At 40.6% G+C, this 14052-nt stretch overlaps 1 protein-coding gene across 1 annotated transcript; it reads left to right on the top strand.

Annotated features, from left to right (window-relative positions):
- The first annotated feature begins 3235 nt into the window (after window positions 1-3235).
- Window positions 3236-13515, top strand: LOC136541639 (zinc finger protein VAR3, chloroplastic-like). The gene is made up of 5 exons (XM_066533629.1): window positions 3236-4124; window positions 5657-5774; window positions 8239-8591; window positions 8675-8773; window positions 9248-13515. The coding sequence occupies exons 1-5, from the start codon at window positions 3490-3492 to the stop codon at window positions 10443-10445; spliced, it is 2403 nt and encodes an 800-aa protein (XP_066389726.1). The 5' UTR covers window positions 3236-3489; the 3' UTR covers window positions 10446-13515.
- Window positions 13516-14052: the final 537 nt, after the last annotated feature.

The raw sequence follows: 14052 nt of genomic DNA, 5'->3' as shown, positions 1-14052 counted from the left end.
CGCCCCTGGGCGTCAAGCTATTAGTTTGCATGACCCTCATGGTCCCTGATAACAATTCCTACTGCAGTTAATCTGAAATTAGGATTATATAGGCCCCATCCACATTGTTTCATAGTACATGCCAGTGGAATTCCTTCACAACACGCGGCCGCTTCGGCTTCCTCAGCGTCCCTTCAATGAAACAATAGGAATTAAATGAAAATAATTTTTATATAAAAATTATAGATTTCGACGAGATCTACAACTTTCTAGTTTTGAGTTTTTTCATTTGAAGTCGTTAAGATACTAAAAAAATTAATGACATATTTAGACTTAAGGGCATTTTTGACTTTTTACACCTGCAGTTTGACGGCGTTAGAGCTCAAACTGACGGCAGTGGTATGGAGGGCAGAAAAAAGTTGAAGCAGTGACGCTGAAAACCGCTGAACTTTTCCAGGAGCACACAGGGCATTACGATCTTTTTTAATGGCACATAAAGAATCCCCCCTTGAAACAAGTAGGTGCCAAGCTGTTAATTTCGCATGGCCCTCATGATCCCTGATAACAATTCTCACTGCAGTCAACTTGGAATTAGAACTATAAGTCCTATGATTTCAAAAAAAAAAAAGAATTATAAGCCTTATCCACATTGATTTTCAGAGTACAGGATCAGAAGGTGTCCAATTCCTTCACGACATGTGGCCACTTTGGCTTTGGCTTCCTCAGCGTCCCTGCAATGAAACAATAGGCACCAAGCTGTTAGTTTCAGATGGCCCTCATAGTCCCTGATAACAACTCTCACCACGGTCGACACGAAATTAGGATTATAGGCCCCATCCACATTGATTTTCAGAGTACCAGGATCAGGCGGTGTCCAACGTTTTGGCTCTTGCACTCAAAGCAGTTAGGGCTTACTGGCTGTGGCTTTCAAATTAGATGGTGAAAAATAAGATTGCGTGCTTCCAAAAGTTTTGGATAAAAATGGCGATGATTTGAAATGATAGGAATTCCACCTAAGGTTTTAAATATTCTCTTCACTCTAAATTATAAGACGTTTTGACTTTTCTAAATACATTGATTTTACTGTGTATCTAGACATAATGTGTATAAGTGCATAGTAAGAGTTATGCACTAGATGACGAATACCTAACACTAGGGTGTAGGGTTACATACATCCTTGATTTAGCACCTTGACAATGCAATTAGCCCCTTGACTAATTCTACCAATCAGCTAGGGGCTCGAGGCTACACCTAGCGAGTGCGCTCGCGCACTCCTACTGGATACCCGATCAAAGCCTCCCAAGGGGCTCGAGCCTCTGTCACTCGGGGGCTCGTATTGAGGAGCTCAGAAACGAGCGCGGACTTGCTTAGCCCTCGCCGCTCGGGAGTCCTGACCAAATGAGTCTCGGTGGATGTGGGCCTGGGACCCCTCATTCGGGTAGTCTCGAGGGCTCAACTAAGCAACGATCCTCTGATGAGAGGCGCCCCGAAAGGCTGGTCGATACCTCACCTTAGGAATCTACGTGCCTAAAAATATGTCAAATCCGTGATAGGAGCACATCGACACCCGTATGACGGAGTAGAAGACTGCCCCCCTCCTTGGCGTAGCACAGCTAGCCTACTTTGGCAAGGGTCACACCCGGTGCATGATGCTACATGCCAAAGGCTCACGCGCCGGATCCCTCCTCCTCGCGGAAGGAAGGAGCATCGCTTGGTCGTATTTGGCTTATAAGCCATGGCTTATCAGCCAACGAACAGTATTTTTTTCTCACACCAAACCAACCAACAGTACTTTCAGCTATGGCTTATAAGCCAAACAAGCCAAAACGAACGGGGCGAATGGTGTACAATGGACTCCATGAGAAGGTCGAACTAGGGAAGGGCGGATCATGGAGACTAGCAGTACTGGCCTGTCCTTGCCACCTGCAAAAGCTACAACTGCAACCGCCTGAAGGAGTTGTCGGCCATGACCACCATAGTGGAGCGGCCCGACATCTCCAATGACTCGAAGACCAGGGCGGACTTTGACTTGGTGGCCAAGGGAGGCATCGTCTTGGCAGCCAAGAAGAAGAATCTAGAATGAACTTTTTGTACTCCCCTTGCCCTCCAGAGGTATCAGGCTGGGCAAGGGACCCCGTAGAAGGGATTGGAGCCCTGGGGATAGAACCCTAGATCAGTTTGACCTGCCACTAAAGAACTAACTCCTCGCTCTCCTACCCCCTATTGTAAACTCTCTCGAACACTAACACGAAACTCTCAGCTGGACATAGGGCTTGACGCCCGAACTAGGATGAACCCTTTTGTGTATTAATTGATTGTAACCATCGAAGTCCCACACATTGACTACTAATCACTGGCCATGGTTATGAATCCACGACACTCGAAAAAGCCAAAACATCTTGTATTTTTTTTGGAATGGATGGAGTAGTAGGCTAAGGTATTTAGTGGGGTATTCTTTAGAAGTTATAGAAAGCTATAGCGAAATACTCCTATAGTAGAAATTGTTTCATTTTGTGGCTTTAAAAGAGAATATAAAAATTCATAACCGGTTATGCATATAAACATGGAACTAAGGAAAATTCATAAACACAAACAATCAAATGCATGTATAGGGTTCCAAGACTGTATGGCTTTAAACAACATTTATAGTCACCCAAAATTTAGCAATAAACAACTCAAGAATCTCTCAATGATTCATTACATCTACAACGATGAGGCATACATCATATTAGTTATATGGAGTAGCGAACGGAATTTTTCCTCTGCCAAGGTTAGCGGCACTAAAAAATTTTATGGCTAAAAGTGGAGCTAAAATACCCTTAGACGCAATAGCAGAACAACAGGCAATATCACAGTGGCATGTCCTTTGAGTAAAGCTCCTTTGGCATGGCTCATCCAAAACGGCTTTACCGGTGAAGTCAAAGCCGGTGAAGCCAGAAAAACTGGTTTTTCCCTGCTTCTAGTTCATTTTAACCCCGGCTTACAAAACAGCTTCACGTTACAGTGCCTTAATTTGCGCAAAATAGATGAAGCCGAAGCCGGCATAAGCCGTGCCAAAGAGGCCCTAAATGTGAAAAAGTTATAGTGATACTGTAGTGGCTAATTAATAAAACCATGAATTCTAATGCAACGTGGAGAGCTAACGAAAAAAGTTATTGTCCCCCACTTATGTCTATTCTCTATCGTGTGCTTTATATTTGTAATTTTGTATGCTTGTGGATCGAGAAATTTCTTAACCATCGTCACCTTGAGCAACTTATTTTTTTGGAAGTGGCAACAGTAAATTTCCAGTTTGACCTATGGCCTAAGCAAAAAAAAAAAAATGATTAATGAAATTGCCGTTCATGGTCGCTCTCGGCGTGTTCGCTGGTCGGTGCTGGTGCTGGTTTAGGCTGGCTGATGCTAATTTTTTTAGGAGAGAAAAACACTATTTGCTGGTTGAATAAGTTTCGCTGAAACCAAGAAAGCGAACAGGGTTTTGACCGGAATCCCAAAACCCAATGCTCACATATGGCCTGCCACAGCCCTTTGCTGCTTCTCCGCCGCCGGCGCGGCATGCCCACCCCCTCGTCCCTCCTCGTCCTCCTCCGCCACCGCCCCTTCGCCTCCTCTCCCTCTCCACCCTCACCCCCCTCGTCCGCCTCCTCTAAGCCCCCCGCCCTCTCGGCCCGCCTGTCCTTCGTCTTCGACCAGCTCGACGCCCTCGACCGCTCCCGCTCCTCCGAGCTCTCGGCCCGCGACGCCGCCCTCCGCCGCATCCAGTCCTGGCGCCGCCCCGCGCCGCGTCCGCTGGATGCAGAGCCGGGCCCGGAGCCGGAGCCGGAGCTGGATGGTCAGAAGGAAGCTGCTCCGGCGGCGGCATCTGCCGATGAGGTGGGGAGGATGAGCATGGAGGAGGTGCTGCGGAGGGAGGTGGAACTGGTGCACCCCTGGCCCGAATGGATCGAACTGATGGAGCGGCTTGCTCAGCAGAGGTACTTCGACCTTGGCCGGGCCTGTGGTGCCGATGAGAGCTCCATGGCTGCCGCGGTGCCCTTGGACCTCTCAGAGGTCAGTGAGGAGGCGGGGTTCGACTTCTCCAGAGACTGGACTACTGTCAAGAACGCCTGCATGAACTTCGGCCGAGACCGGTTCGACATCCTCAAGTATGGTTATTGCTCCTGAGGTTGAATTTAGTTCTTTTTTTAATTACACGATATGGGTTTCGAATTCGTTAGGTTGCTGTAGCCAGAATTTTTTTGCTAGTGTCATGGTCAAAACAGGGTCTAAAAGTTAAAAGTACTCTCTCGGCCAGAAAAAAGAACGCAATTCTAGTACAGTGCCAAGTTAAAGCATCTTGAGTTTGGCTAACTATATGTAAAAAAATATCAATATTTATGATATCAAATAAGTATCATTATATTTGTCATGAGATATGTTTTCATAGTATACCTATTTGGTGTTATAAACGCTAATATTTTTACCTATATATTTGGTCAAATTTTAGATACTTCAACAAAGAATGCATCTAGAATTGCATTCTTTTTGGGACGGAGGTAGTAGGTTATACTAAGATAATTCTAGGCCATAGATTTTGATTCAGTTCGCTGCCATTCCAACATTGCATACTATTGAGGGGAGACTATTCTAGTTTCTGAGAAACCTGTAGCATTATCTGGATCTTTCTTTAGAGCCATCAAGTGCAAGCTCCAATACATTTGAATGCAGGATTGATGAATATTTCTACATCATAGTCATCAGAAATGGATTGTTGCATGTTTCCCCCCCTAGTTTCATGCTAAGAAGTTATCACTGTTGTAGAAACTAGATGATTACCTTGTGAGTGCATCCAACTTTTTCATTGCTGTAAGTGGGTAATGTGGATGCATCCTGTCATTGTTATTCCCTTGGTATGCACAATAGATATTTTAAGTTGCATTGAAACTTTGGGAAGCTTCCCTTACAGTTATTGCTAAACCTGGAAAGTCAGAATGCAAATATTTGAGGTTAACTTTTAAAATTCATCGTTCCTAATTTTTATAGCATACTAAGAGCAAGTACAATAATGAGCTTATAGCCAAGCAAATGCTGATGTGGAGGAGAGAAGTGAAGAGAGAGAGGAGAGCTTGGCTCTCATGCTGTCATGCAAGCAACAAGCTGGGCACGGGAGCCTATGCAGTGGTGGACCCAAACATCAAGTGAATGTGGGGAGGATTAGGAAAGAGAAGGTGGGACATGGGTAAAAGAATAAATAAAAAAGTTTTTTATAGACAATTAAGAAACTATTGTATAGCTTGGCTCTTACAACTTGGCTAATAGCCAAACATTTGGCTCTATTATTGAACTTTCTCTAATGGTCTTGTGATTCTTTTGACTAGGAGTAATCACTATGTCCATCCAAAATTAGATATTGATTCCTTACACAGAATGCTTTCTTGTGAATCCATGACTGAAGCACATGAAAATTAAATCTAACATATAATGTGGGAATATATGAGAATATGTAATGACCATACATGTGAATATTGTTGTTTCGCCTCATCAAAAGTAGTAAAAGGATCAGAGTCAGAAATCAGAAAAGGGTTATTGTTATTGCAGCAGTTATTTGGACAATTTTGTAGATAGATCGTAGGTGCGAAAAAAGAACAAATGATAATTGTACTAGTAATCATGTAATTGGTTCTTAAATCTTATGCAGGTCATTGCCTAGGAAGGATCTTCAGATATTGGTCGGCCATGGGTGCCCTAGCATGGATGCAAAAGTGGTGTTTTCTGCAAAACTGATAAGAAAACGTGTACATCTTGATGAGGGCGATGTAAGTTGCATATTCTAAACCAAAATTTGTTTCGAAATGCCCAAAAATTCACATGTCATCACTTTGTGTTATGTGTGCTGACTTGTATGATTGTATCTATTCCACCATGTTCTCCAGTTGTCATTGTAGCTATGACTAGTACCAAAGAAATACTCTCCGAGAGTCCATTTTCTTGTTTAATTATTCGATTACAATATATGGTTTTCCTTCTCTCTCTTCCCCCTTTTTGCCGGTGATTCGTGTTGGGTTTCAAGTCTAGACCTCGCTAACCTGCTTAAGACAAAAGGGCTTTGTTGGTTTTTGTTGCTGTTGATATAATACATATATTGAGTTTATGAGGGATATACTTGATGTCTCACATTTGACAATACCATGGCACAACAATTGTGTACTCTGGGAGTACATAGACTTCAATTCTTTCGGTCCAGCTGCGCTTAGCAAACGCAATTTATTTGCTTGTGCTGATTCCAATATGAAGTAATTGAATCTGGTAGCTCCCCATTTGGGGAAGTCAAATAACTTTAAATTTCATTAGTATATGTTTTTGTTGTGCTAGTATATTTTAACATCAACTCATTCAGTTGCCTATGCCCTGTCCATGTGCTGCTGTGGCATTGATGAAACAGTCAACGTACCCACTAGATAAACTTAAATTGATGAAAACCTGAAATACAATAGCTAAGGCCCTATTTGGAAAATGAGATTTTTTTTCCTGTTCCCTGTGTTTATAGTGTGAAAATGAACTGATTACTGTGATGTTCCTGTGTTTCAATGGGGCCTAAGTCTGAAAATACTTCATTCTTGTGGTTTACTTATAGTCCATCCTTCCTTGGTTGTAGCTTAGCCCCAAGCCACCATGATATGGTCATGGTAACAGGAATCTGAAGTAAGTTTACATGAAATAACAAAAGCTAAATGGTTTTGATACCAAATTGTTATGTCCTGATTCATCTGTCTGATAGTCTATGATCTGTGAGTTAGATGAAACAGAGACAAAAGATAATTTGAACCAGAAAAAGATTGCTTTGATATGAAAAGTTTGGATTATGTTATCTGCTTCTCACATTGAACTGGTATGTGGTAGACTATGTTGGAAATGATGCTAGGCAGGAAGCTGGTTTTGCCTAACGTCCAGTTGACCTAGCGTACAGGATGGGGAGGAGAGGGAGGACGAGGAGGGGTGTTGTGGGTGGCTTAAACATATTGCCTTTGGCTGTACCTCCAGTTTCTTCATTTTCTTCTTCTGGGACCATACCTGTTCTTAGCTGCTCTCTTCGTGTTTTCTGCCTCCCATTGTCTCTTCCCCGTGGTATTTCTACATCACCCCTTTGCAGACTACCTGTCCTTGTTCCTTATGCTGGCCGCATCATGTTCTCCTCGTCACCCAACTTGATCAAAAGCTTTACAGAAGGGTGCTGCATAGCATTCTGAAGCCAACCTAGGCTGCTGCCAAGAACACATTTGGAACATGGTGTTATACAAACTAAAATTGTTACAGTTAACAGATATGATAGAATGCTTAACCTTTGATGATTTTTCATCCTTGCTTCATAAAATCAAACATTTTCATTTACTTCTAGCTGTACTGCTGTAGTAAGGTCATTACATAATTAATACAATCTAAAGAATGTGTGCTAACGATCTTGGTTTTTTACACCCGGGCATCTGATACCATGTAGAGAATAGTGAAACACCTCACACCCCTTGGGTTGGGTGGCTTCCATATATATAGTCACAAGTGACTTCAGTTATAAGTAAGCTATACACAATTATACCCCTAGATACATACTCCCTCCGTTCCAAATTATAAGTCGCTTTGACTTTTTTGGTCCATCCGTTTTGTTATGTATCTAGACATATTTTTATATCTAGATGCATAGCAAAATGGATGTACCCTAAAAGTCAAAGCGACTTATAATTTGGAACGGAGGGAGTACATATCTAACAATGAAAATGGCAGATGTTTGTCTATCCGAATTGCTTTCTACCTTGTCTGGTGTGTGCGTTCTTTTTTGTTTCGATGTCATTTTTACTCTAATGCTTGATTTTTGTTTCATTCTCATACTTATTTTATGTAGCCCTTCTCATATAAGTTCATGCATTTATAATGGGGTTTCCATTACAGTTTAGCCTTCTCAAAAAATCTAAATACTTGTGATTTACACAGATTATTTGTATTGTATTTTCTCATGCAGATAAGACTTATCAGATGTCAAATCTATACTTACTTAGCTAATGCTTTCCTTGCTATTAATCACATTTTTTCCTAGCTAGTGCACTACTTTTTATACAGCATATGGAGTTCAGTGTAGCATTGTAAGCAATAATCAACGGAGGGTGCGAGTGCCAGGGCATATAATTTATCAGTCCACTCTTAGATGCAATTCCTAAGTGAACATCAAACATTGTATTTTGTTGGAAAATCTGACCCTCTGGTTTCCTTATTTTTGCTTCTAATTTGCAGGTATGTAGTTCTTGTAATTTACGAAATGTATGCACGAGGGGCTATATCCTTACACGTAAAGAAGATGAAGCTCGGACTCTTGATGTTATGTGCATATTGTTGATATATGGTTTTGATCACGTAAAGGAAACTGTAGAGAACAAACCTCTGCTCAAATTAAAATCTTTGAAGACTGCTGTTCGGAAATTGATACATGAGATTGTCAAGCTGAGTGCTGTTCCTATTGATCCTAATCTCCCGCCCCCTGTAATAAAGAAGCCTCCTCCTAAAGTGAAGCAACCACCTCCACCACCAAAGAAGCGAGTGGGACGTGATGATGTTGAGATGAAGAAAGGAGATTGGCTCTGCCCTAAGTAATTTTGCCACTTGCCTCTGATTTATGGAACCTTGTTGAATTGAGAAATACTATTCTTACTTCCTGGGGTCTATTTTGCAGGTGTGATTTCATGAATTTTGCAAAAAACACTGTTTGCTTGCAGTGTGATGCTAAGCGTCCCAAAAGACAACTCCTCCCTGGAGAGTGGGAATGCCCTCGGTAAGCATACTCATAGGAATTCTGTTTTGATGTCTATTTTTCTGTCCTATTCTGCCGTAATTATATACATGTGGCATCGCACACTGCACTAACCCCTTCACTTTTCATCATGTTTTGTTGCATTCATGTTTGCTACTCACGCATAGTTGTGAAGAAACAAATTGATATCTTGGATCGGTATATTTCCTGGCGGCTGGCGCATTCTGTAGTAACTTTATTGAATGAGCAATGCATATTTGTATTCATGTGTTGTCTGTAATCGAACACAGTTATGATTTATGAACAAGAATGACTTGGTATCTAAGAACTAAGATTTCTAAGAAGGTTCTCCATGCCATCTTATGTCTCTGAAGAGGTGATCTTGAGGAATATGTAAACGGAAATAGCACACTCATTCCAGTGATTGATGAATCAATTTGTTATGTGCTGTTGTTGTCTTTGCTTACAGGCTGACTCGTGTACGTGAAATTTCAGGTGCAATTTCTTGAACTATAGGCGGAATATGTCATGTTTCCATTGTGAACACGACCGACCTGCAGATGAGTACTCCAACAGCCAAATGGAAGCAAAGCAATCTGCACTGCAGAAAAGATTGGAAAGACCTCCACGCAAGCCTGATGTTTCTAGTGCATGGAACTTTGATTTTGATGATAACGAGTCAGATGGTGCAGATGTTGCTGCATTTGAGTTTGCTGATTCATCTAAGGCAAGGGAGAGCTCATCAGCAGACAGCGTGTCTTATAGAGGTGCTTCTAAGGGCTCCGAGGATGAGGAATATAGAATGGCTGAAACAATGACTACAGGACGAGGGAATAAGTTCTCAGAAAGAGATAGCTTGCCATCTTCAAGGAATGGTTTTGATGATTTTGATGATGAAGAGGATGACATTGACAGTTATGAACTTGACTTGTCAAAAGGTAGTCAGACAGGTGGAGTGTCAAGGATGAGTTATTCAGATCTTGAGAATGCTTCTGATTCAGAAGGTTTTAGTGAAATTGATAGTAATAGAGAGTCCACATATGACAATAGTAGAGAGTCCAGATATGATAATAGTAGAGAGTCCAGATATGATAATAATAGAGAGTCCAGATATGCAGCCAAGGATGAGGATGAATTTGAGGATCACCCTTCCCTGAGATCGACTCATCTTGCTGATTCCTGGCATAAAACCAGAGGCCGGAGTTGTTCAAATAACTATAGAAGGGCATCTTTCGGATCAGAGAATGATGATGGGATCAATTCTGATCTGGACGAGGACGTTGACAAAGGTCTCAGAAATAATGGAAGCCGTAGTCAGGGAAGTCCTAACAGAGCTTCTGTTAGGCACAATGCACTTGCCTACAGTGATGATGAACCATTTTCTGATGATGTGGATTCTGGTATGGTTGATCGGTTCCAGTCTAGGAGGACTAAGTCTTCGGTGAACGTCAAGGATAACTTCCGTGACACAAGACGTAACTTGAATGGAAGACAGTCTAGTGGGGACCGTTATGGTAGGACAGAACGGAATGAGCGGTTCAACGATTTTGATATGCACCGCGGCGGTTCCTTGGATAAGAGTCGCAGAACTAGGGGTAATCAGCTAGGTAGTGGTTCAAGAGGTTTACAAAGAAATGTAAGAAGAAATTGGGATAGAAGTGGTGGCTTTGACGGCAGGCACTCGGGCATTTAAATAGAAGATATATGAATATAACAAGAGTGGTGTCATAACTATCAGAGTGACCAGTGAGCGCCAAAGTTCCTAAGGTTGAAATGAATGGGTTTTTGGATCTGCAGTTTCCTCTACGTCAGTCATCTCTTTGGCTTCACTACCAATTGAAGCATTATAGCATACATATTACAAGAAGGGTCCTGACTTATGAAAATTCACATGGTACCGTGTATGTCTGTTAAAGTCATGTTGTTTCACTGTTACTTTCTGAGCCAGCAATAAAGTTCAATTTGCCATGTGAAAAATGCAACATAATGGCAGGCATTCACTGTTAATTTATCCTTTTTGTGTTTTGATTCAGTGAATTGGGCTTTACACTTCACAGTACAGTATATAAATGATGGATCTACTTCATGCTTTTGAGTATGGGTATTTCAATCCAGCTGAGCATGGCTCTTATGATTCCACCATGGGTCCATGACCATCTTCCATGATGCTACTTCACCCTATGACTATGAGGCCATGACGATTCTTCTCATCTGCACTTCCTCTTCAAGCATTGCACCTCTCTGTCTGTTTGGTGCTTTGTTACATGGCGTTACCTGTGGAGCTCTCGAACTGGAGTTGTTATTTGGTTCCCTCATGCCGCACAGGTTTCAATTAGACTACAAGTTAGTCTCCATATATTTTCTAGAGATGCATCAACAGGGTGTACCTCGAATGATGAGAGCAATAAAATTATTCCTCTCCAAACTCAATGTGATACTAAGGTCACGGATGCAAACTTGAATCGGGCTGGTAATTTTTTAATATAAGAAGTGCCAAATGAAGGTTACACGTGTAATGATGTTGACGTGTTCTGGTAGGGTTTTAGATTCTCGTTGAAATGTTGTAGATCTAGATTCTTTGGAAACATTTCTCGAATGAATTAAAAATCACTTTATGGAACTATTTAACTAACTCGCTGGATTCTTGAAACAAGAACCACAATCAGGAGAAACTAGATTTTATGTGTTTATCTTTGAACTAGTACAAAAACAATATTTAGTTCCAAGTGTTTTTTCTTGAAATGTTTCTCTTTGTGGCATTTGGTAACGATTACAGTGATTCTACTAATGTTTCTCTCTTTGTGGCATTTGGTAACAATTGCAATGATTCTGCTAACGTTTCTCTCTTTGTGGCGTTTGGCAACGATTACAATAATTCTACTAGAAATTTGAAAATTTCATCGCTGCCAAACGTAAATTGCGTTGATCTTGGGCATTTCTTAGGATGCGTTACATGGGCTACTGGGATCATGCCATGGAGATTATTATTTCGTTTGCATTTTCACCTATGGGTTGGAACCAACTCCTTATCCAATCCAACCCATTTTAAATTAGTTTTTTCCCCAAACCCATCCCACCTCATGTTTTTATTGATAAAAATTTATTAGATACTAATTCAATGAGGGCATGAAACTATCTTGTGTCAATTACCACGGTAAAATCTACATGTTTGCCCCATATCAGAAGCTGAACTATAGAACTAAAAATTTGCGTTCACACCTTAAAATTTTAACAAAATTGTTAGATATGATTAAAGTGGCATGAAGTTACTCATTGCCAATTAGCGTAGCAAGATTTACTTGTGGACCCTACATCAAAAGTCAGACCATGAAAATAAAAGCTCGTGTTCAGACCTTAAATTTTAACAAAATTGATTGAAGTTTTGGGATATAGTTCAAAATGACATGAAGTTATTCTCTGCCAATTAACATGGCAAGATCTACTTGTGCCCTCACATCAAAAACCGAGCCATGAAACTAAAAGCTTAGCAATTCTAGCATTTTGTATTTTGATAACTTAGTTTTTAGTCTTTTTGTTAATGCTCTAGCAATGACTTTCAGGGTATGGTAAAAGGGGGAGTGGTCGTTTGCTTGGTGGACCGGCTAGCTGTGGCCTGTGGGCCTCGGTCTTATTCGTAAAGAAGAGTTAATAAAAGTGCCCCATTCAAAAATAAAAATTCTTGTCTTCTAAAATTGTTTTCATAGTAGTGCAAGTATGACCATAATTTTTATAGGGTTTTTTCCTTGGATTTCTCTCCTCTGGATTTCAAAAAAACCTTTATGATTTTATTCTAAGGAATAACATTAATATTGTGAACCAATAAAACCATGAGGGGAAAAGGCCCAATGAATTCAAGAAAACCCAAAAAATATATGAAGAAAACGCTCCACCCATTCTAAAACAGAAATCATTTTAACTTTATCCTAAGCCATACTTTAACTTTGGTATAATTTATAGAAAAATACACACTATAGAAATGTAGTATCCAATTAGCTAGTTTTATTAAATCCACCATAAGTCTCGATAGTGCATTTATTTGATATTCTAGATCGATGTTAATATACTTTTACGAGTATTGTTATTATATTTTTCTATAAGTTTGGAAAAAAAAATGATTTATGACAAAAACTAAAAGAGCCTACACTTCAAAAAGCAAGAGTAGTAGTAGACTAATAAAAATACAAGGAACACGCCAGAGACAGCACAAAAAGGTTTTGCGAGTAGATTTGATCCAATTTCCGTAGTGTTAGGATGTCATAAAGCTATTATCTGTTGCAAACATGACTAAAAAGTCATTTATTTGTGGAAAAATGTGGGAAACAATTCTGCAGCTCATGATAGGAATGAAAGTCGAGAAGCACAGAAGGAGCATAGTTGCGTGCAAGCACTCTGCAATTATGTCAATGCATGTAGTAACTTATACAGAAATGAAAATCAAAGCGAAAAAATGCTAAATTAGTTATGACCATGTTTGAAGCCTCAGCTCTTGCGATTATTATCACGAAGGTACTTTTTGTCAGACCATGTCGGCACATAAATCTTGCAACGTGCAAGTCATCACAGGCTGGCCATGGGATGGGAAGAAAAGCATGCATGCATGCGAACAGCAAGTGAAATAGTAATCTGATGGAAGAACGAACGAACGAAACATGCATGAAGTTTTTTGAGGAACAATTATATATGCATTAATTAAGTGTGTGCCACAAACATTTCTGCAAGCCAGTTAAAAGGGTATATAACTGTGTATATGTTTATACGTACCGATATGCAACGTATATAAGAGCATCTGCAGCAGTTCCTCAATAATCTTTCACCAATATACATGTATTGGGGTAGCCCAATATCATCTTTTGTCAATATTTAGAGAGTTGCTGCAGTAGTACCCCAATATATCTCCCCCAATACCTATATGCAGGGTGGATACTACAAAAGTGTAAGAGAAGATATGGCTGAAAAATGGTAGTTGGAATGATTTCTATGGTACTGGGGGAGTTGTATCTCCCTCTTTCTTTGAGGGAAGATGAGAAAATATTGGTGGCCACAAAAAAAAGGAGATGTATTAGGGAACTGCTGGAGCAAGAAAAAAACATAGTTATCCCCGATATAACGGTTTTACGAAGATAGGGAGAGATATTGGGAAACTGTTGGACTCTAAGAAGGCTCTGTGTTGCGTCGGAGTACTAGCTTAATTAGGACTGTGTTTGGCATGTACTCTGGATCAACATGATCAGTTTGAACCAGCTGGTAGTGGTAGCAGAAAACAGATGGAGCAAACATATATAGCCAGTGAAGAGAAGAAC

This window comes from Miscanthus floridulus, chromosome 3 (genome assembly GCF_019320115.1).
Source record: "Miscanthus floridulus cultivar M001 chromosome 3, ASM1932011v1, whole genome shotgun sequence".
NCBI classification, from domain to species: domain Eukaryota; kingdom Viridiplantae; phylum Streptophyta; class Magnoliopsida; order Poales; family Poaceae; genus Miscanthus; species Miscanthus floridulus.
Note: the sequence above shows the minus strand (reverse complement) of the source record. Positions and strands in the feature narration are given on the sequence as shown.

Excerpts from the sequence above, each read along its gene's own strand:
- LOC136541639 (XM_066533629.1), top strand. The coding sequence starts at position 3,490 with ATGGCCTGCCACAGCCCTTTGCTGCTTCTCCGCCGCCGGCGCGGCATG. Across the intron at positions 4,125-5,656 it reads GACCGGTTCGACATCCTCAA|GTCATTGCCTAGGAAGGATC; the intron begins GTATGGTTATTG and ends AATCTTATGCAG. Across the intron at positions 5,775-8,238 it reads TACATCTTGATGAGGGCGAT|GTATGTAGTTCTTGTAATTT; the intron begins GTAAGTTGCATA and ends TCTAATTTGCAG.